We start from the raw sequence: 23,266 nt of genomic DNA, 5'->3' as shown, positions 1-23,266 counted from the left end.
CTTGCAGAAAGAAAAGAACTCAACCCTATTGAATGTGGATAAAAACCAAAGGGCTTTGTAAATGTTGGTATTAAGCAGCAATGTCCCAGAGAAACTCTTAATTTATTTTGATAAGATGCATAATTTCCCTGTCAGTGGTTGGATGAGCTTCCTGAGGTTCTCACGCAACATCTCATGCAATACTGAAATAGATCAAGGTGGGTGGGTGCTAGTTTTAGAACGATTTTTAATCTTGTGAGCTTAAAATCGTCATATAATATTATAATATAATATAATATTATAATATAATATAATATTATAATATAATATAATCATCTAATATAATCATCTAATCTAATCTAATCTAATCTAATCTTCCAAAGTGCCCGGGAAAAAAATAAAACTGTATTCTACCCTGTGGCAGTTCTTGATGCAAAAATCAATAAAGCAGAAAGCATGCCTACCAACCTGGAAAGTTTACCTGCCCTTCTGAAAGTTTCTCCTGCTTCCTCAGGTGTGGAGATGGGGAAGCCAACCCACTTCACAGTTAACACCAAGCCGGCAGGCAAGGCCAAGCTGGATGTGCAGTTCACTGGCCCTGCCAAGGGAGACGCCGTAAGAGACTCTGAAATAATTGATCACCACGATAACACCTATACTGTCAGATACACCCCTGTGCAGCAGGTAAGTTATGAGAAGGAGAGGGTGGTTTTCTTGAGATTCATCTGAAACCTGATGTCTTCTTAAATAGCGAACTACTAGAAGCTTTCTACAGATTTGCCACCTTAGGAAAGCCAGGCTTTTTAGTGAAACCTCGCTAGTCAGCCAGGGGGTGGGACTTGGCAGCCTTAGTCCCTTCTTCCCTTAAATCAGGGGTGTCAAACTCAATTTCATTGAGGGCCGCATCAGCATTGCGGTTGCCCTCAAGGGGCCGGGTGGGCATGGCCTACTGGGTGGGCGTGGCTAGAGTGTGTGTGGCCTGCTGGGTGGGCGTGGCCAGCTCTACATCGTTGGCATCGAGAGTGCCTATGGGGGCCTGGGCAGGAGTGGGACAGATCTGAGGGTCTCTGGCAGAAGGAGGGTCTCTGGGCCAGGGCCAAGGCAATGGGGGCTGTTCCCTCACTGTTTCCAGGATGGCTTCGCGGGCCACATGAAACCACTTCGCGGGCCGGATCCGGCCCCCGGGCCTTGTGTTTGACATGTCTGCCTTAAATAATGGGGAAAGTGGCTTCTGGGAAGAGTCTTGATGGGAAGTCAGTAGGAAGGATGCGGGCTCGTAGAATGGGAAGAATGCACAGCAGGCTAGGGTGCCCATGCACACAGTAATAAGTGTACCTCTTGTATTTCAGGGTAACCTTGGAGTAAATGTAACATATGGGGGAGACCAAATTCCCAAAAGTCCTTTCAATGTGGGAGTAGCTCCCACCCTGGACCTCGGCAAGATCAAGATCTCTGGACTTGGAGACAGTACGTATCCCAGTTGCTTCAATTCTATGCTTGCTTTTGCCTCCTGATCACAGGGAAGGGTGCTGAGTAACACCAAGCACGACTCTCTGGATGCTGTGATTTTTTTTTAACTGAGTACTCTCAAGTTCTGGAAATATTGTGCTGCATGTGGCTAAGATTTTTTTAGCTGCTGTGGAAGCTGGACATTTGTTGTTTCTTTTTAAAAAAAGAAAAAAACACAATGATTTTCAGAAAGTCTAACACTGTTGCCGATACAGCATGGATGAGAATTGCACCTCACAACATCTGGAGGGCTTTGGGTTCCACATCCATTTTTAGACCATGCCTGAATTGAGAGTTCAAAAAAAAGCCAGTGTGCACAGCTGTCTAGCATCTGCTAACAGTTGTCTTTTGGGACTGGACCAAGAAGCCTGCCTGTTCCAGCTTTCTGTCAGGACCAGATGGCCTCTGGGAAGTTTGCATAGGACACGATTCAAACGACAAAATAGAATCTAGTATATTTATGGCTTTACATAAAAGGTGCAGTTCTGCTAGAATATAGACTGTGGGTACGCAGTCATCCTTGGGGTTTTGCCATCAGTGAAAGCTTGAGATTCTCAAGGCCAAATTACATTATACAAAATTGTGGCCAATATGTTTAACTCAACTGTTTCTCTTGTACATACCCCATCTGTCAGTTTCCATCAGATTTATCCTGAACTGTGATGGTGATTTTCATCCTAGCCATCCAGACCTTCTTGCTCCAGACCAGTCCAGAGTTGTGAACCATCTCTTAAAACATATTTGAATACACCGTTGAATTGTATGGGTGAACTGAACATGATTGTGATAATGGGCACCGTCAAGTTCCATTATTATCCCTTCATCTTCCACCAGTCACACTGTGTTTGCTATGAGGGCATGCATATACAGCAGGGGTCCCCAAACCCCGGGCCGTGGCCCTCTACCAGGCCTTGAGCCGTTCGGAACCAGGCCACGGAAGCGGCGGGTGAGAGTGTGACCGCACATCTCCACTTCTGCGAGTAGTGCACATGCTCCGTTTGTGCAAGAGGTGTGCGTGCCCACCGTTTGCTCAGATGGAACTGTGGTGCGTGGGTGCCGCCACTTGCACAGAACCATCCCCTCTCCCTCCCTTCCCCCTCCCCCCACTCAGCCACAAAGCCGGAAAGGTGGAGAAACCCTGATGTACAGCATGATTGTATATCCAAACAATTTGCCTCCTTCTGGGTCTGTTCACTATCAATGTAAGTTTGAATTGGGATGACTCCTAGCCCAAAGCAAAACTCTATATCCTCATACACATTGATTACAGTTTCCAGCCTACCCCCTCCTTCAGCTATAGTTCCAGTGTTCCATGGGGTGATGGAAAACATACTTAAAGAACAGGCATGCCTTTAGAAACCTCCCTAGTGGTTCCTAAATAAAACTTTTCCCTTCTTGGACATTTGCCAGGGCAAAATGACTGGAAGCGCTCCAAGGCTGCCTTGTTGGGTTTTTTTTCCCTCCAGGAAATATTAGTCATGCCAACAATAGCATTCCCTCCTCTCAGCTTAACTCCAGCTGCAAAGTACAGTCACCTTCCCCATGCCTTGGTCTACAGAGGCGTATCTAAATGACTGTCTAGGAAGAGAAGGGTCGCCTCGGATGTCTTGGCAAAGCATTTGTAAAAGATAGGAGATAGGTGGGCGGAATCCTCTCTTTGTTCTGGGGAAAACGGGGCAAAAGATGCCCTTTATCGGTTCAAGATTTGATCTTCAAGGATGTGCACTTGTTTCTTGCAGAAGTGGAAGTGGGCAAAGACCAGGAGTTCACTGTGAAATCTAAAGGCGCTGGAGGCCAAGGCAAGGTGGCTGCCAAAATCACAGGCCCATCCAGTAAGCCTGTGCCCTGTAAGGTAGAGCCAGGGTTGAGCCCAGACAACAGTGTGGTGAAGTTCATTCCACGAGAAGAAGGACCCTATGAAGTGGATGTCACCTATGATGGAGTCCCTGTCCCAGGCAGTCCCTTCCCTGTGGAGGCGGTACCTCCCACCAATCCATCCAAGGTGAGAGCCCCAGTTCTCGATGGGTGATGTTGTCCATTCTCTCCTCCTCATTTAAAGCACCTCCTGTTCTGCTAAATTAGATTATACAGTCTCACCCGAATTCAGCCAATAGAATTCTAGCCTAGGGAGGAATATGATCCTCAGCGTCGAGGGATCAGACCCTGCTTATTGCCCTGAGCCATTCCTAGGAAAGGCAAGGGTGGGATTCAGATGAATAAACCTGGGTCTAGTTCCGTGTATGAGTATGTCACACACATGGGAGAGGCAGCTGTAATGTCACAAACGATCATTTGGAGGTTCAGGCCAGTGTTTGACTCTCACTGTATGTGAGGGTTTGATGCTGGGTCAATTCACAGACTGGGTCTCATGGATTTTTACAGGCGTAATTTTCAGACAAGAAAATCTTGTCTTTGGAACTCAAAATGTAGCCTGGAAAGTAGATGGAGACTTAGAGGCTTCGTGCACTTGAATTTTCCCCTGCTCGTTACAATGACCTCCTTCAGATGTGAGAAATGTGTGTCCCCGCCAAATGTTGCTTAATTACAGCTCGTGGCAGTCCCAGCCAGCATGGCGAGTGGGGAGGGATACTGCCCAGAGTTTGGTGCAAGATGGGTAGTTATGTAAATGTTTTAAATAAATAAATTACTGCAGTTGGTGGGCAACAACATACAAAATGTCACAGCTCGGATTTATATATACGGATTAATTATAAGTAATAAAGCATTTCTCTCTCTGGGTATAGCATAGCAGCAAAGGATCGTCTTTGGAAGGGGATACAGTCCAATGTTTGTGGGGGGGGGTTGAAGAAGGTTTTGCTTACAAATTAAGTCAACTTGTCTTCTCTTCCCCATCCTCCCCTCCAGGTGAAGGCCTATGGACCAGGCTTGAAGGGCGGCTTGGCTGGCATTCCTGCCCCTTTTACCATTGATACCAAGGGGGCTGGGAACGGAGGCCTCGGCCTGACCGTGGAAGGCCCCTGCGAGGCCAAAATAGAATGCCTGGACAATGGAGATGGCACTTGTTCAGTCTCCTACTTGCCCACAGAACCAGGGGAGTACAACATCAATATCCTCTTTGCAGACGCCCATGTGCCAGGCTCTCCTTTCAAAGCCCAAGTGGGGCCTGGCTTTGACGCGTCCAAAGTGAAGTGCTCTGGACCAGGGCTGGAGCATGCCACAGTGGGGCAGGCGGGAGAGTTCAGTGTGGACTGCTCTAGTGCTGGGAGCGCTGAGCTCACCATTGAGATCATCTCTGAAAGTGGCACGCAGGCGGAAGTCCACGTGCGGGACAATGGCGACGGCACTTACACCATCACTTACATCCCGCTCTGCCCTGGTATCTACACCATCACCATTAAATACGGGGGGCAGCCTATACCAAACTTCCCCAGTAAGCTCAATGTGGAGCCAGCGGTGGATACATCTGGCGTGAAAGTCTATGGTCCCGGAGTGGAAGGCAAAGGTAAGGATGGCAGGGGATAATCCAAAGCACTGGGACTCAGATACTGAGTTGTTTTTAGGTTAAGGCCAGAATAGAGAATCTCATGAATGTGTCCCCTGACTTCCTGTGGCTGCAGAATATAGCTAGTCTTTGGTTAACAACAATAATTGGGATTGTACTTTCCATTGCTAAGGAATGTGGTCCCAAAGTGCAACATTACACAACCATGCTACTTACTGATGGTCACCATTTACTCCTTCCTGCCAGCTTCCCTACTGACTGCTTACGGGATGCCGGCAGTGAAGATCACAAATTGTGACCGTATGACCATGGGATGGTGCAATGTCGTCATTGTAACATGGATCACAATCACGCGACTGTGGGGACATTGCCTTGACCAGAACTTAAAGGACCACTTGTAAATAAATAAATAAATAAATACTACTTGTTCAACATCATTGTAACTTTGAATCGTTGCTGATCGAGTGTTTGGTTAATTGAAGAATACCCGTAAAAGCAAATTCTTGAGCACCACTTAATAATCTTGAGCACCACTTAATGGTTTTCTGCCATTGATTGTTGCACTAATTCTCTTTCTTGCCTACATAGAGAAGGATATCAGGAAACTTTAGCTGTTTTCCTAAAACATATTCACATATGGACCAGAAACTAAAATGCATGATATATATGTGCTTGTTGCTAGTTACACTGGGTGTTGGCAAGTCCTTTTAAATAAGCCTAAGGTTTTATTATAAGAGGACTTGAGAATGTACTGCAAAGTTGGCATATGAGGACGAAAGCTGTCGTGTGTGGGAATCCTCTATCCTTGGTGTTTCCTGGCTGCAGGATTATTTTTCATCATTATTATTATGCCTTCAAGTTTGTCTTGACTGCTGGAAACTGCCTAGATTAGTCCCTGAAGTTTTCAAAGAAAGATTTTGGGAAGTGGTTTGCCCTTGCCTGATTCCTAGGGCTGAGGGAGAGTGTCTGGCTCAAGGTCACCCAATTTGCTTCATGCCTAATATGGGACTACGATTCGGAGTCTCCCAGTTTGCTTCATGCCTAATAATATGGGACTACGATTCAGAGTCTCCCAATTTGTAACCGAGCCTTTTAACTACTATATCAAACTGACTCTCAGCTGCAGGATAATGATGATTAATCATGTTTAATGATAAACAGAATAGGCTATGGGTGACGTCAGTTTCAGTTTGGATCCACGAGTACTAACTTAAAATAGATTGCCTGGTGGTACTGATGTCACACGGGATCCAAAGTGTTCATAAGTCAGATGCAAGTGAGGTACGAGTTTGAGCAGGCAGGGTAGAGAGTTTAAGGCAGGGGTAGGCAACCTCGGCTCTTTTATGACTCATGGACTTCAACTCCCAGAATTCCTGAGTCAGCTATGCTGGAATTCTGGGAGTTGAAGTCCATGAGTCATAAAAGAGCCGAGGTTGCCTACCCTTGGTTTAAGGCCTTCCTTATTGATGCTGCTGATGCTCTCTCCAGGTGTATTCCGCGAAGCCACAACTGAGTTCAATGTGGATGCTCGAGCCTTGACTAAGACCGGGGGCCCTCACATCAAAACAAGAGTATCCAATCCTTCAGGAAACCTTACCGAGAGCTATGTGCGTGACAATGGCGATGGTACCTACAAAGTGGAGTATACACCCTATGAAGACGGTGAGTTAAGGGAAAGAGATCTCTAAGGGTGTTGGGTGAGGTCCTGGTTGACATGGGTTGGGGCAGAAGGAACTCGTTTCTTCGTTGCTTCGTTTAAGAAGATGAGAGGATGCAATAGTATATAGGAATAATTTTGGGAGACAGGAGTAAGAGTCACAGCCTAGACAACAGTCTGAAGGAGCAGAGGAGGTAGAGCGAACATCTCAAGAAGGGACCCTCCTTACTTTTCAGGAATAAAGGAGGGGAAAGATACTTTCAGACTTGCCAGATTCTGTTATTGAAATCCTAGAATAAAAGTAGTGTTAGTAGTCTCAGCCTCTTGCCTGGACTACCTCAGAGAACCAACATCGGGTGCTTCGGTGTTAGATGAAGGAAGCGCATCCAGTTTTGTAACCTCCCAAAGTGCTTAGGGGCGTAACCTTCCATATACCCTTTCTTGTCCCCCTTTAGGTGTCCACTCGGTCGATGTGACCTATGATGGCAGCCCTGTGCCAAGTAGCCCTTTCCGGGTACCGGTAACCGAAGGGTGTAACCCTGCAAGGGTGAGAGTGCATGGGCCCGGCATCCAAAGTGGGACTACTAACAAGCCCAACAAATTCACGGTGGAGACCAGGTAAAAATTAGAAAGAGAGAATGCAGCAGTATTTGAAAAGGAGGAATGGACAAGGGTAGCTCTTAGTATCGGCTAGCTGCTTTTACCCATCTTTCAAAAAGACATATGGTAAAGTTGATCAAGAATGTGTGTGCGTTTTTTTTTGTTGCATCTAGCCTTTCAGTGGAATGTGGCTGAGGAGGGGTGAGGTGGGTAGGAAAGGCAGGCACTGAGGGAATCCGATTAGTCAAGTACAGATAGCACCATCGCTCCCTTCTCTGTATTTTGCGATTTGCAAAATTTTCCCCTGTAATCTCCCCCAAAATTACAGTTTGGCATCAAGTTTTTGGATTTGCTCTAGGAGCCATACCAAAGGCCTTGGGGCACTATATATATGGTGTTGGAAGTACGATTGTACGCTCTTCGTAAACCACCTACTTCAGGGGTGTCAAACTCAATTTCATTGAGGGCCGCATCAGCATTACGGTTGCCCTCAAGGGGCCGGGTGGGTATGGCCAGGGTGGGCGTGGCCTACTGGGTGGGCGTGGCTAGAGTGCGTATGGCCTACTGGGTGGGCGTGGCCAGCTCTACATCGTTTGCATCGAGGGTGCCTATGGGGGCCTGGGCAGGAGTGGGACAGATCTGAGGGTCTCTGGCAGGAGAAGGGTCTCTGGGCCAGGGCCAAGGCAGTGGGGGCCGTTCCCTCACTGTTTCCAGGATGGCTACGCGGGCCACATGAAACCACTTCGCGGGCCGGATCCGGCCCCCGGGCCTTGTGTTTGACATGTCTGACCTACTTTGATGCTTCCCCCTGAAATTATTGCACAGCACTTTAGACTAAAATGCAAGTTTGTGGTGGGATTTGGAAGGCTCGAAAGCACATACTATTGCTGAGAAGACAAATAATAAAACCATAAGAGATAAGCCCAAGTAGGCTTTGAACAGAGGTGCAGAGCTTGTTGTTAGTTGCGAAGTCGTGTCCGACCCATCGCGACCCTATGGACAATGTTCCTCCAGGCTTTCCTGTCCTCTACCATCTTCTGGAGTCCATTTAAGCTCACGCCTACTGCTTCAGTGACTCCATCCAGCCACCTCATTCTCTGTCGTCCCCTTCTTCTATTGCCCTCAATCTTTCCCAGCATTAGGCTCTTCTCCAGTGAGTCCTTCCTCCTCATTAGGTGGCCAAAGTATTTGAGTTTTAGCTTCAGGATCTGGCCTTCTAAAGAGCAGTCAGGGTTGATCTCCTCTAGGACTGACCGGTTTGATCGCCTTGCAGTCCAAGGGACTCGCAGGAGTCTTCTCCAGCACCAGAGTTCAAAGGCCTCAATTCTTTTGCGCTCAGCCTTTCTTATGGTCCAACTTTCACTGCCATACATTGCAACTGGGAAGACCATAGCCTTGACTATACGCACTTTTGTTGACAGGGTGATGTCTCTGCTTTTTAGTGTGCTGTCTAGATTTGCCATGGCTTTCCTCCCGAGGAGCAAGCGTCTTTTAATTTCTTGACTACAGTCCCCATCTGCAGTGATCTTGGAGCCCAGGAAAATAAAATCTGTCACTACCTCCATTTCTTCCCCATCTATTTGCCAGGAATTGAGAGGGCCGGATGCCATGATCTTGGTTTTCTTAATGTTTAGTTTCAACCCAACTTTTGCACTCTCCTTCTTCACTCGCAACAAGAGACTCTTCAGTTCCTCTTCACTTTCTGCCATTAGAGTGGTATCATCTGCATATCTTAGGTTGTTGATATTTCTTCCAGCAATCTTAATTCCAACTTTTGATTCATCTAGCCCTGCCTTTCTCACGATGTGCTCTGCATATAAGTTAAATAGGCAAGGCGACAGTATACAGCCTTGCCGGACTCCTTTCCCAATTTGGAACCAATCAGTGGTTCCGTGTCCAGTTCTCACTGTTGCTTCTTGGCCCGCATATAGGTTTCTCAAGAGACAAATAAGATGTTCTGGTACTCCCATCTCTTTAAGAACTTGCCACAGTTTGTTATGATCCACACAATCAAAGGCTTTAGCATAGTCAATGAAGCAGAAGTAGATGTTTTTCTGGAACTCTCTAGCTTTCTCCATGATCCAGCGTATGTTGGCTATTTGATCTCTAGTTCCTCTGCCTCTTCGAAATCCTGCCTGTACTTCTGGTAGTTCTCGATCCACATACTGCTGGAGTCTAGCTTGTAGGATTTTAAGCATAACTTTACTAGCATGAGAAATGAGTGCAATGGTGCGATAGTTTGAACATTCTTTGGCACTGCCTTTCTTTGGAATTGGAATGTAAACTGATCTTTTCCAATCCTGTGGCCACTGTTGAGTTTTCCAAATTTGCTGGCAAATTGAGTGTAGCACTTTTACTGCATCGTCTTTTAAGATTTTGAATAGCTCAGCTGGAATACTGTCACCTCCACTAGCTTTGTTGTTGCTCAGCTTTTCTAAGGCCCACTTCACTTCACATTCTAGGATGTCTGGCTCGAGGTCAGTGACCACCTCATTGTGATTATCAGGGACGTTAAGCTCATTCTTGTATAGTTCTTCTGTGTAATTTTGCCATCTCTTCTTAATCTCTTCTGCCTCTGTTAGGTCCCTGCCATTTTGGTCCTTTATCATGCCCATTTTTGCATTGAACGTTCCCTTCATCTCTCCAATTTTCTTGAAAAGATCTCTGGTCCTCCCTATTCTATTGTTTTCTTCTATTTCTTTGCACTGTTCATTTAAGAAGGCATTCTTATCTCTTCTAGCTATTCTCTGGAATTCTGCATTCAATTGGGCGTATCTTTCTTTTTCTCCCTTGCCTTTTGCTTCCCTCCTTTCCTCAGCTATTTGCAAAGCTTCCTCAGACAGCCATTTTGCTTTCTTGCATTTCTTTTTCTTTGGGATGTTTTTGGTTGCTACCTCTTGTACAATGTTGCGAACCTCTGTCCATAGTTCTTCAGGCACCCTGTCTATCAGATCTAATTCCTTAAATCTATTTGTCACCTCTACTGTATATTCAACAGGGATATGATTTAATTCATACCTGACTGGCCTGGTGCTTTTCCCAACTTTCTTCAGTTTAAGCCTAAACTTTGCAACAAGAAGCTCATGGTCTGAGCCACAGTCAGCTCCTGGTCTTGTTTTTACTGACTGTATAGAGGTTCTCCATCTTTGGCTGCAGAGCATATAGTCAATCTGATTTCTGTGTTGACCGTCTGGTGATGTCCATGTGTAGAGCCGTCTCTTGGGTTGTTGGAAAAGAGTGTTTGCTATGACCATCGTATTCTCTTGACAAAATTCTATCAGCCTGTGCCCTGCTTCATTTTGTACTCCAAGGCCAAACTTGCCTGTTATTCCGGTTATCTTTTGGCTTCCTACTTTAGCATTCCAATCCCCCATGATGATAAGGACATCATTTTTTGGTGTTAGTTCTATAAGGTGCTGTAGGGCTTCATAGAACCGATCAATTTCATCCTCTTCAGCACCGGTGGTTGGGGCATAGACTTGGACTACTGTGATATTGAATGGTTTGCCTTGGATTCGAACTGAGATCATTCTGTCATTTTGAGGATTGTATCCCAGTATTGCTTTTCCTACTCTTTTATTGACTATGAAGGCTACTCCATTTCTTCTGAGGGATTCTTGCCCGCAGTAGTATACCTGATGGTCATCTGAATTAAATTCACCCATTCCTGTCCATTTTAGTTCGCTGATACCTAAGATGTCGATGTTCAGTCTTGTCATCTCTTGTTTGACCACGTCCAGCTTGCCTTGATTCATGGATCTTACATTCCAGGTTCCTATGGAGAAAAAATCTTTACAGCATCGGACTTTCCTTTCACCACCAGACATATCCACAGCTGAGCGTCCTTTCGGCTTTGGCCCAGTCGCTTCATTCTTTCTGGCGCTACTAGTACTAGCCCTCTGCTCTTCCCCAGTAGCATATTGGACGCCTTCCGACCTGAGGGGCTCATCTTCCAGCGTCATATCGTTTTGCCTTTTGGTACTGTCCATAGGGTTTTCATGGCAAAGATACTGGAGTGGGTTGCCATTTCCTTCTCCAGTGGATCACGTTTTGTCAGAACTCTCTGCTATGACCTGTCCGTCTTGGGTGGCCCTCCACGGCATAGCTCATAGCTTCATTGAATTACGCAAGCCCCTTCGCCACGACAAGGCAGTAATCCATGAAGGGGGGTGCAGAGCTACATATATATATATATGAAATCCAAGTAAGATACAGCTACACCCTTCAGGTGTCCATGGTTTCTGACACACTAAACTTTACATTAGCTCCAAATTGGAACATAGAAAGTTGGGGCTACCCATCCCCCCAGATTGATGTAGTCTTACTGAAATGTTTTAACTTTTACATTCCCCCCCTCCCTCTCCCTTTCATAGCAGCTGCAATTCCCCGCTCCCCATAATGGCAGGCTGGGTTCAAAGCTCAGAGGCCTCTTTGGAATGCATGACCCAATTGTTCCATCTTTCTGCCACAGGGGTGCTGGTACTGGTGGTCTGGGCCTCGCAGTTGAAGGTCCCTCTGAAGCAAAAATGTCCTGCACTGACAACAAAGATGGCAGCTGTTCTGTGGAGTACATCCCCTATGAGCCTGGCACCTACAACCTTAATGTCACATATGGTGGCCACCAAGTGCCAGGTATGACTTGAGTTGGATGTAGTGATAATAGGCTGGGGCTGGCAGTGCTTATTAGAAGTTAGAATTTGGTTAACTGAACTGGCTTGGTGGTGGCAATCCCTAAAAATTCAATAGGGAACCTAGCTGGGCCATGAGGGCAACATGGCTTAAATGCTATTGACAGCTCATCATATTCACTGCTGTAGCTTGGCAGTTTTTTAGGCTATCCTCAGATTAGTTTGGGGAAACGATTCTGAGATAGAAGGGGGCCTTTTGGTAGGATGATCTGATAACTACTTGAGTAATAGTCTTCCCCTCTTGAAGCTTTATGCCCCTACGGAGTAGTAATCTCTCTGTGGAGAAGGCGACTCGATTCCTTTGAGTGTTGTTGGATGACCCTGGTATAAAGAAAGAAGAAATCACTATCCTTGCAATATGGGCAGAAAGGTAGTGATGAACAATGATGGAAGAAGCAGCCAGGTCTCCTCTTCCGCCATTCTGGGCATGTAGATTCCACCCAAATCTTAGTCTGGACGAAGAAGCCGTGTGGGCCCTATCTAGCCTTTGGCCTAAAGATTATTGCCTCGTTATTTATTGCATTAATATCGTGCTGCTTCTCTGGGAGCTGAAGATTCAACTTGTGGGGAATCTCCCTAATTTTATTTGTACAACAACAATCCTGTGAGGTCCATTGGGTTGAAAAACAGTGGTTGGCCCAGTGTTTGTGGATGAATGGGGAGTTGGCTCCGGACTCCCCTAATTCAGAACCTCCAACTTAATCTCTGCACTACACCACTAGTTTCCCATCCTTTCTAGAGGTATAAGCCACTACTATGGGATAGCTAGTCATGACCAAAAGGTTAACAACATGGGTGTCTTTAGCTTGGTTGCTTCTGCAAAAAGCAGCCCATAAGTTGTGTTTAGGTTTTGGAGCACTTCAGCTGCTCTTATCTAAGCAATAATTAGCAAACCAGGAAGGGTGGAGCAAGAGGTTCTAATTCCTGGCATAGCATTAGGAGGGTACAGTGTGGGGTATCCTGGGCTGAATACAAGCCATCTATCCAAGTTACTGTAACATCTTGGTGCTGGTCACTAGTAGCAGGTATTGTCACCCTATGGCTGGAACATGTTCAGATTCACCAAATTGGTTGGTCACTTGCTAAAGCCTACATTTCCCAACCTTCCTTAAAGGCCAGAGGGATAAGCATAAAGGATAGCAGGGAGGCTGTGAAGATAAGGATTACAAATGTGTCTCTTTCACAGTAAGCAATGGATGGTGATAACTCAACCATTTTTTAAAAAAAATAAGAGGAAGCATAGGCTTACTCCCAAGTTGCAGCTCCTTGACTCAGGTTAGGTTTCTTTCTTCTCTGTAGGAAGCCCATTCAAAGTGCCTGTGCATGACGTGGTGGATTCATCCAAGGTAAAATGTTCAGGCCCTGGCCTGACTCCTGGTGTCGTCAGAGCCAATGTTCCTCAGTCCTTTACTGTGGACTCCAGCAAGGCAGGTGTGGCACCCCTCGAGGTTAAAGTTCAAGGTCCAAAGGGTAAGTAAATCTGTTCCTGACTGGACAGATATAGTATCTTCTTTGAGCTTGGTTCATCCCTCACCTCTTGCCCTTGTCCTACAGGAGTAGTTGAGCCTGTAGATGTAGTGGATAATGCTGATGGTACTCAGACTGCAAGTTACGTACCAAGTCGTGAAGGACCGTATAGCATTGCTGTGCGCTATGGAGACGACGAGGTGCCTCACAGGTAGGAGTGGATTAGTGGATGGCAAAGAACAGAAGCCTCTGTGGCAGAAATGCAGAAACATGGCCTTCGTGGACAGACTACTGATGCTTAACGATTAACAGACCTCTCTTCTCCCAAAGAACCATATTTGAAAAGTGGAAGCTCAGAGAGCCTGAGCAGAACTTCTGTACCCTTTGGGATACCTTACATGGTGGCTTACACTTACTCTAGGGTGACATAGCGAACAGTCTGTGAACAGTTGTTTTTGAGGCCTTTGGAATCAACCATGAAGAAAGGGCAGACCTGGTGATAACACAATATCAACTGGGTTTTATTCCATAGTAACAGAACTCATAGAAAATAGAAATTGCCTAGTTAGCAACTCTGAAGAGTCGCTAGGGTGTTTGCTTGAGCTAGTGCTCCATATTCCTTCATTACCTTGGTTTGTAATGTAAGAAAAAAGCCAAAACAGTTTGCATCATCCATCTTTTTAAGGGCAAAAGATACTCAGGGGAATGCTTCCCCTGTTTATTTTTTATTTTATTTTATTTTATTTTAATTCCATTTATATCCCGCCCTTCTCCAAAGACTCAGGGCGGCTTACAAGCTTAGCAGTAGCCTTCATTCTATGTATATGCCTGCTTATTAGGGCTTTCACACACACCCCAAGCGGCATTATTACAAAGTCAGCTTAATTGCCCCCAACAATCTGGGTCCTCAGTTGCTTCTGCTGAAGCTGGACCAAAAGGTCTCCCACTGAATCTTGTCCTTCCCTCTACCTTGAAAAGGGCAGCCCTTAGTCAGTCCCAGTTTCAGCTTTTTTTCCAACCTGATGCATTCTCAATATATTCAGAGTGAACTTCTCCTAACTTGATTCAACATGGCTGAAATTCTGAGGGTACCATTCTGACTTCTCGGATGGGTGTCAGTTTGGGAAGACTTACACTGTATTGTAAAATAGGACAATTACAGTCCTTTCTGATGCTGAAGAGCATTTGTGCAGCTTAGAAGAGCAGACGTCCTTAGACTTTTTGATAAACTCGTATATCTACTTAGCCCTCACATTTCTTCTTTCTTGTATTTCTCCAGCCCATTCAAGGTTAAGGTTCTACCTACTCATGATGCTAGCAAGGTAAAGGCCAGTGGTCCCGGACTCAACACTACAGGTGTTCCAGCTAGTTTGCCAGTAGAGTTTACAATTGACGCTAAGGATGCTGGAGAAGGTTTGCTGGCTGTACAGATCACGGTAAGTGGAAATAGGCCACAGAGATGGGGTTGCAGGGAGACTAAACAGAGAAAAACAGAGTTCTTGATGGGGGTTATTGCTGTTGCTAGATGTGCACAACTGTGTCCTTCAGAATGAATAGCAGTTCTCACCCACCAGTAGGCAGACAACTAACTGCATTCTGCACTGTGAGGTTCCCAGGCAATCCCATCTAAAGGGTTGTCCAGTTGAATGGTGGCAAAGACATAAATCCCTTGCTGCAGCCTCCTGCAATGATCTTCTGTTTCATATTGCCAATGATACCTCTCCTAAGAAGATGCAAATGCTGTTTTATACTTGGGACATATCATGAATGTTGGGGTTTGGGGATTTTTTTTGGGGGGGGGGTTTGAGAATCTTAAGTTTTAATGTTTCCTTGTTCAACTTCAACTTCTAGATCTGAAGCTGTTGATCAGAAATGATATTTATGAGATTGAGAGTCTGACACTATCCATTTTTATTCCAAGTCCTGAACTAAGGACCATAAACTATAAAGTGATGACTCTGAGCTCTGCAAAATGTTTGTTGGTCTCTGTTGTATGATTCAATTAGTTATGACCACAGCTCCTACACAATCATCCTGATTTATTTATTACAATCCGATATTTCCTTAAACCCAAATAAGTGAATGAGTTTTTAGTGCTTGTCTCTTTAAAAAGAACAGCTGATTTAATAGCAGTATCTAGTAATTTCAGGCTTAGGATAACAACCTAGAGTAGGAGTGCCCAAACTCTTCAGCTCATCAACCCCTTCTTGAAGTTTCAGATTGTTCATTGACTCCTAGACATTTAGTCTATATGAAAATAACATAATAAATACTACTTCAAATAATAAATAATAGAGCTATGAGTATAGTAATAATAGTAATAATACCATGGGCTCTGACAAAATCATTATTAATCCATTGCAAAAGGCAGCTTTACATGGAACAACTTGCCTCCTGCAACAGCACCTTTAATACCATCAAACAACATCATCTCCCTATCCCAGATCCTTGGGAAGAACTTGATAAGTGGATAAAAATGTTAGTTCCAATCTAGATATCTGGTTAACTGTGTGACCATGTTTTTACCAGTCCCAGACTCTGAATCGAATTAAAAATTAAATCTTAAATAATAATAATAATGGTGATCCCAGTGGTTATCGGCACAGTGGGTACCATACCAAAATATCTTGGATAGCACTTAGAAAATCTGCACATTGACAAAATGTCCATCTGTCGTTTACAAAAGGTCCTGCTTCTTGGATCTGCACAAATACTATACCAATAGTATTGCAAATACTATACCAATATCCTAGGTTCTTGGCAAGAATTTCATGCATATGAAGGCCAACACCAGCTAAAGAATTGGCAGCTGTGATTTCACACTGTTTTGTAGTAACATTGACCCCTTCAGTAGTTTCACTGACCCTTATGAGTCGATACTGACCACTTTGGGGAACCCTTACCTACAGCTTGAGTGCCTTTCACTGGCTCTACATCAGACATGTCAAACTTGCAATGTCACATGACGTCGCGCAACGTATCAGAGCTTTTTCACCATTGCCGGCAATGGGATGGGCGCAGTTTCCCGATGACGTGTCTGGCCCGCGGGCCGGCAATTTGACACCCCTGCTCTACATCAACCCACTTACTTGCCTTGTGCTTTGCTCAGGATCCTGAAGGCAAACCCAAAAAGGCCACCATCCGGGACAACCAAGATGGCACCTACACAGTGTCTTATGTTCCTGACATGACTGGCCGCTACACCATTCTCATCAAGTATGGTGGAGATGAGATTCCCTACTCCCCCTACCGTATCCGTGCTTTACCAACTGGTGATGCCAGCAAGTGTACGGTGACAGGTGAGAGCTCATCCGGACCAGGGGTCTCAGGGCGAGGGAAGGTGCTGGAGGGCGGGCAAGCCACGCTGAATCAATGCCACACCCCACACAGACTGCTTTTTGCCGGGCACCTCCGGCTCCACTGCTCATCACCGTGGGGAACGGGATTCATGTTTCTTCTGTGTTTTTTAATTGTGCACTGTTTTGTGTGATTTTTGTCTCACTCTGATTACCCTTGCTCTTTGCCCTTTCACCTCAGTGTCGATTGGAGGTCATGGGCTAGGTAAGCAGCTTGCTGATGGCTCCCCCATCCCCTCCGTCTGCTTGCTCCCTCTGCAGTTTTTCCCTCCTAGCATGGTTTCCCCCTCCCCTGCATTAGACTCCACCTTGGCTTGAGATTGGGCAGCAGGACACCGTTTGAACTGGAAGAGGCTGTTTTAAAGTACCAGTCCAATCAATCTATTAATGTCGGTGCGCCATTTGCCAGAAATAATACAGAGCTGCCGTTTATTGATTCCCTTGCCATGTAAAGGAGCATCTTAAGTAAAACATTAGGATGGTATGACTTGGAAACGTAAAAAAGTAGGCTCTTCAATTGCAGTCCTACTGATCAGTCAGTCAACAGTTAAGAGTATTTTTTTATAGACATAGCTCTGGTGGATTAATGGGAAAATAAATGGTTTTACTATATTATGAAAATGCCAGTCTGTAAGAAGGGCTCCCAATACAGCGTTTTATCTGCAATCAGTTGTAACTCTCAAGCCTTGAGCAGAGCAGATAACCTTCGTGTCCTGATGCAGGGTTTGTTTCTCTCTTCACACATGAGGGACTGAGCCAGGGATCCTGCACTGCATGAACATCTGAGCTATCAGCCCTACCTCTGATTATATCATATTTTTCACTTAGCCCAGATGTGTCACAAATATTGAGCAGAGATTACTGATGTTTTCCTCCAGTAGTTCAACCAGTGGTAGGATTCAGCTGGTTTGCACCACTTCGGCAGAGCTGGTAGCTAATTTTTTTGTTGCCCAGGCCCAGAATGGACTTCTGGAAGCGGCATCCACACAGCGAACCGGTTGTTCGCATATTTGAATCCCACCACTGAGTTCAACTAAGGGTTACTTATAACTCTGGCAAGCAGCTCTGCCTGGTTGGCAACCGTACCTTTCCTTGTGAGGTGTAAAAACGCCTTGGACTGTGTCCAACTTAGTGAACTGCTGAGAAACAAGCAGGTGGATCTAAATGTCAGGGTAATGTTGCAGCATGGTGGTCCTGGAACTCCCTCCTCCCATTCCCCAGGTAATCCCCCCCTCCCTTCCCTGTGCTCTTGAAGTCACCCTCTTGCTTGCTCCATGAAGGGTGTGTCTTTGTAATCAGAAATAAATGGATTGGCACCATGCATGTTTCCTAACCTTTCGGGGGAAGGTTTCCTCTCTATAGACAGGGATGTTGCAAGCTTTGGGGTGGCTGGTGGGACCACCTTGTCCTGGAAGATGCCTATTGTCAAGGTGCAGAAGTCTTGAAGCAGGGAACAGACTGTATTTATAGAAGTGGCTAACAAGATTTCCCATGTTAATTGAAGAACTGCTGGAGATTTGTTTTCATACCAGGAAAGTTTCTTTCCTCTCTTTCTGCAAATACAAGAATTTTAAGTTCCTGAAATGAAGCTAGCTGGGTGAAGATGCTTAAAAGCAACCACAGTAGTCCTTCACAGAGCACATAATTCAAAATTATAGTAGTAGTTTGCATAATATGTAGTGGCAACCTCCAACTTCGGTGGCTCAGAAAAAGTATTATGGTAATTCCTGAAAGATAAGGCTGTCATATATGCTAATAATGACAGCTGTATGTAAGTAAGTCCTTGACATATGACTGTAATGGAGCCTGCCCATTACAGTCGTATGTTGTGACTATCCCAATTTTATGACCTTTTTTGCAACGGTCATTAAATAAATCACTGCAGTTAAGGAAATATGTGCTGGTTTTCTGCAGAAACATTGTAGAATATGGTTACATGACCACTGGATGCTGCAAGCGACCATGTTGCTGAGTGCCCAAAGTTTGGCCACATGACCGTGGAGGGTCCCAATTGTTAGAACTTTGAATCTAGATTGTAAGTCCCCTCTTGGGTCAGTTGTGGTCACTAAGCGACTGATTGTAAGTCAAGGACTGCCTGAAGTAGTCATCACTAGGTGACATGAAGCAGAGGTTGCTTCTTCTCTTCTTGTCCATTCTGTAGCTTTCCAGAGGCAACTAGTTGGACATGTTAAACTATACATTCCTTTACTTCATCAAGCATAGGAACATAGATCTCCAGGGGCAGGGGAAAGTGTGGTGTTCCAGATGCTTCTGAACTACAATTTCTACCAGTTTGGCCAATAGATACTGGGAATTGTACTTCAGTGACATGTGTGGAAGCCTAAAAATTTAAAACAGGTAAATTATTGGATTCTCTTAATACGAGAGAAAAAGTTGCTGATCTTGAAATCCGAAGAAGAGGTATAAATTGCCAGGGATGCACAGGTCTTTAGCATGGACCTATTTTGCCAGATAGTGACACACATCTTTTTGGCATTTCTATAACTGATGGACTTCACCAAGTAATCTGAGCAGGGAAAGCACTCCCGTAGCTTCGCTTGTGCATGCCAAACTGGCAGTACATGAATTCAGGCATTTTCCTTGTCAACATCCCTTGCCAATACTGAAAAATGTTTACCCTGCCAAATAAGATTAATTCTGGATTCCCAAAAAAGAAGCACAGACCGCTATGGAAGTCTTGATGACTTTGCTTAACTTGTGAATTCAGTGTTCTAGCTACAGGGGTCTTCAAACTTCGCCCTTTGATGACTTGTGGACTTCAACTCCCAGAATTCCTCAGCCAGGCATGCTGGCTGAGGAATTCTGGGAGTTGAAGTCCACAAGTCATCAAAGGGCCAAGTTTGAAGACTCCTGTTCTAGCAGAAAGCAACAGATTGAAAAGAAAATAGCTGAAAATTGAAGCAATTTATCTAATTTATATAACCCCTCTATTTCATGAGCAAGTGACTCTGGGCACAAACCTAAAACAGTAAATATCCAAAATCTTTACGGTATTATTAACAAATATTAAAAACATTAAAAATATATAAAAACAGCTAAAACAATAGATCAAGGGATGTTAGTAGTAACGGAACTTCCTCATTTCATTCACCTCACTTCAGCACCTTGAGAATTGAAGTTCATAGAGAGTGGGCTGCCAACTGGAATTTCAGCTAAGGTTTTCTCTTAATAAAAAAGCTAATCGCCATGTAGAAGTTATTATCCAGAATTCAGAAAAGCACTTTTTATCTATGGTACTCCTCATACTTCCCATGTTAAGTTGGGGCTTATTTTCCAGGGCAAATGGATTCTCCCAAAAACTTTGATAGATCCCAGTCATGCAAAACTGTTCCCTTGCTTCAAGAATCTGCTACTGATGGGGACTGACCATAGCTTTGATTACTATAATAACTCTTAACTATTTGCTCTATTTCTCAATGTTAAGTTGTCTGATTTAGTCCTGGGGGCTGATATGAAGTATCAAGTGTGTTTCTGATCTAGCTTTCAGCCTCTTCTGTGAGTTTGGTAGGGTTCTTAACTTCTATTTTCCCTCCACCCCTACGCAAATAGCAATTGACGCCTTACAGTAGCTCTTCTTTGACACCTCAACAGCTTCCTCCTTGCATGAAGCGCATGGAGAACTGGGAGCAAGCTAGTGAGATGCATAAAGAGAGGACTGGGCCAAAGCTTCTGGCAGTAAGGAATGGGAAGCAATCTTCATTTATATAGAACTGAGTTGAGGTTGGGCCCAGTTTCAGCCATTTGGTTCGTGTTCCCTTCTAAACGTAGCGGTTTTACTAAAAGAGTTTCTGGTATACCATTAGATGTGTTTGCTGACATGGCCATGGTTGTAACAGCCAAGCGGTGAAGGAATTACTTCTAGTTCTGCTTACGCAGAAGTTATTCTGTTGTGAATATTAGGGAGCACTCCATTGAAGGTGTTCTCATCTGACCTGCACTGAGTTATCCCAGTCTGATAATTCATTATTCTTTTTTATCTATTTGTGAACCGGCCCTTTAATTACAGGTTGATCCAAACTTCCTCAGCAGATTATATTTCAGACAGATGGTGATAAGAGCTTCCAGAGTTGGCCTCCAAGCACAATTTGAAGGGCCCCCGTTTGCTGAAGAGGCTTAGAGTTAGCAGATTTGGAGTGGACGAAGGGAAGAAAGGTTTGGGTGTGGGTTGGGATCAAGTTCTCCATTTCCCACGATTCTTTCTTTTGCTAGGAGCTGGCATCGGTCCCACCATCCAGATTGGTGAAGAAACTGTCATCACTGTGGACGCCAAGGCTGCTGGAAAAGGCAAGGTGACCTGCACGGTGTGCACACCAGATGGCACAGAGGTAGATGTTGACGTGGTAGAAAATGAGGACGGGACCTTTGACATCTTCTACACGGCACCTCAGCCAGGCAAATACGTCATCTGTGTACGCTTTGGAGGAGAGCATATTCCCAACAGCCCGTTCCAGGTTACGGTGAGTTTTACCCCGATGTGGGAGAAATCATCTTATCGGTGGCCTCCATAGACTCTACTGTGGTAGCTTTTGTGGGGAATACGCTGCCTCCTGTGCAGACAAAGTGCAATCATCTTTCAGGTGCTTCCAACAGACTGGTGTCTCTGGTGGCCAAAGAGTCACCTGAAAGATGCTGTACAAGCAGAAGCAAGTTGTGTGCAAATCCGTCCAAAATCTCTGATGAAATGGCTGCCCCTGTTTCCTTCTCCCCCTTCCTTTTCACCCCCTCCCGTAAATAAAAGTAGGAAGCAGCTGGTGCCTGCATTTAAAAACTGAGTGGGAGGTGGGGGGAGTATGTAAAGCTAATTGGTTAACAAGTAAAACTGGTACAAATCAACTCTTGTTTCTGAACAGTATAATCGTGCAATAAATAATCAAATTATTGGGTGATTATTGGAAAAGAGGGCGGTACGATAGAGACAAAGCTACTTGTTCACACTGTGAAGATCAGGCATTTCTCTTTAAATCTGACATCTTAGACAAACGGCTCTCCCTTCCTTCCCAGCGCTGAGCTCAGATCTGAATCCCGGGGTGCGTTTCAGCTGGATGAACCTCTGGCTGCTGCTAAGCCTGTTTTCTTGCTGTTGGCTGGGGGTGGGGGATAAGTGGTCAGAGGGAAGGTGTTTTCCCTTCCACAAAGACTGCCCTCCAGCTGCAGTGCAGCCACTGAACCTCCTGGCTCCCTTTGGTTTTCTTTTGTATTCACAAGATCCAAAGAGAATGTATTTTCTATGCAAAAAACAGCAGGACATCTTGAGATGTGATTCTACTTAATTAAAAAGGGAGGAGCTATAAATTAATGCAGTATCTATGTTCTTTGCAGCTGGTTTCTGAAAAGGTTACTTAAACTCATCCAATTTTGCTACACCACATATCTGAGGGCTAGAAACTTTTTTAAAATATATATATATATATCAAGACGGCAGATCCACGTTGGCAAGCGCATTGCTTCAGTTTCTAGGTTTAGGGATGGCATTTCAGAATGTTTTCTCTTGGAAACACCTGACAAAGGGGTGGGTGAAGAAGAGAGTTTCCCCCCAGCTTTTCCCCCCTTTTGAAGTGGCATCTGACAGTTAAAAGCAAGTCAGTAACTCAAAACTGTAATCCGCAATTTATCCGCCTTTAACCAATGACTCATTGTTTGACTTTTGGACACCGTGTCTTCCTGTTCAAATGTTTGTCAGGCTTTCCAGGTTCCAATACAAAAGGAGCCTCCTGGCTCATCTCAATGAAAGGAGGGGAAAGGGAGGGGTGTTGAAGCAGGCAGGGCCTTTCCTCCTCCTCCTCCGCCTCCTCCTCCTCCTCCTCCTCCTCCTCCTCCTTTCTCGTGTGTCTAGAAACAAACAAGCCAAGAGTCCCTGACTCAAGGAAGTTTGGATTTGGTGGAAAGCCATAAACTCTTTTCCTTTTCCTTCCCCACCTTGCTCAGCAAGCCGGAGGGTCCCCTTTGGAGCACAGATTTTCCATTTCACGGATACAGAAACCTAGGGACTTAATTGTTAATTTTTCCCTTTGGTGTTGCATTTGCAGCACCTCCCTTTGCAAGCTTCCTCCAACACAAACTTTTAAGTGTCGCGTGTTAGCTCTCAGCCACTCCCTCCCTGCTGGTCCATGATCTGCATCTTACTGCCAACTTGTGGTGCCAGAATGAGGCCAGCTGACCCGAGGTAGCCTTCTCCCAAGCTGATGCTCACAGATTGGCTGGCCAACAGATTTGCTGGCCAACAGCTCCGCTCATTTCCAGCCAGCATGGCGCATGGTAGGGGTGATGGAAGTGGTTGAAGGCATCTGGCAGGTGGGGAGAAGACTTACCGAAGGACACACAGTGACCTCTCCATGTTTTCTACTTGGCCAATTGATTCCCAGTTGCCAAGGGAGCTCTTTACTGTGATGACAACCAGCAGTTCATTATCCCAACTTGGTTATCCCAATTACAGTGTGATTTCGTTGACCCACTATTGCCTCGCCATCCCCCCCCTCTCCCCGCAAAAAAAAAAATCCCACCTCTTTTCATGTCTGTCTATAGCTAT

The 23,266-nt window shown here is 45.1% G+C and overlaps 1 protein-coding gene across 4 annotated transcripts in view; it reads left to right on the top strand.

The window, feature by feature from the left end:
- FLNA (filamin A) overlaps positions 1 to 23,266 on the top strand; it is an 85,671-nt gene that overhangs the window by 38,080 nt on the left and 24,325 nt on the right. For 2 of the 4 annotated variants that reach the window (XM_081320611.1, XM_081320609.1), the window contains exons 19-31: positions 494 to 663; positions 1,329 to 1,446; positions 3,228 to 3,490; positions 4,354 to 4,951; positions 6,440 to 6,613; positions 7,064 to 7,226; positions 11,680 to 11,840; positions 13,196 to 13,366; positions 13,451 to 13,574; positions 14,643 to 14,799; positions 16,473 to 16,662; positions 16,901 to 16,924; positions 20,950 to 21,197. In XM_081320611.1, coding sequence (XP_081176737.1) covers positions 494 to 663; positions 1,329 to 1,446; positions 3,228 to 3,490; positions 4,354 to 4,951; positions 6,440 to 6,613; positions 7,064 to 7,226; positions 11,680 to 11,840; positions 13,196 to 13,366; positions 13,451 to 13,574; positions 14,643 to 14,799; positions 16,473 to 16,662; positions 16,901 to 16,924; positions 20,950 to 21,197 — 2,561 coding nt within the window. The remainder of the gene's footprint in view (positions 1 to 493; positions 664 to 1,328; positions 1,447 to 3,227; positions 3,491 to 4,353; positions 4,952 to 6,439; positions 6,614 to 7,063; positions 7,227 to 11,679; positions 11,841 to 13,195; positions 13,367 to 13,450; positions 13,575 to 14,642; positions 14,800 to 16,472; positions 16,663 to 16,900; positions 16,925 to 20,949; positions 21,198 to 23,266) is intronic. The other 2 variants (XM_081320612.1, XM_081320610.1) reach the window with 1 other exon arrangement.

The sequence above is a fragment of the Vipera berus genome, assembly GCF_964194415.1.
Source record: "Vipera berus genome assembly, chromosome: 2".
Lineage (NCBI taxonomy): Eukaryota > Metazoa > Chordata > Lepidosauria > Squamata > Viperidae > Vipera > Vipera berus.
The sequence above is the reverse complement of the archived record's forward strand: the minus strand, read 5'-3'. Positions and strand labels throughout refer to the sequence as shown.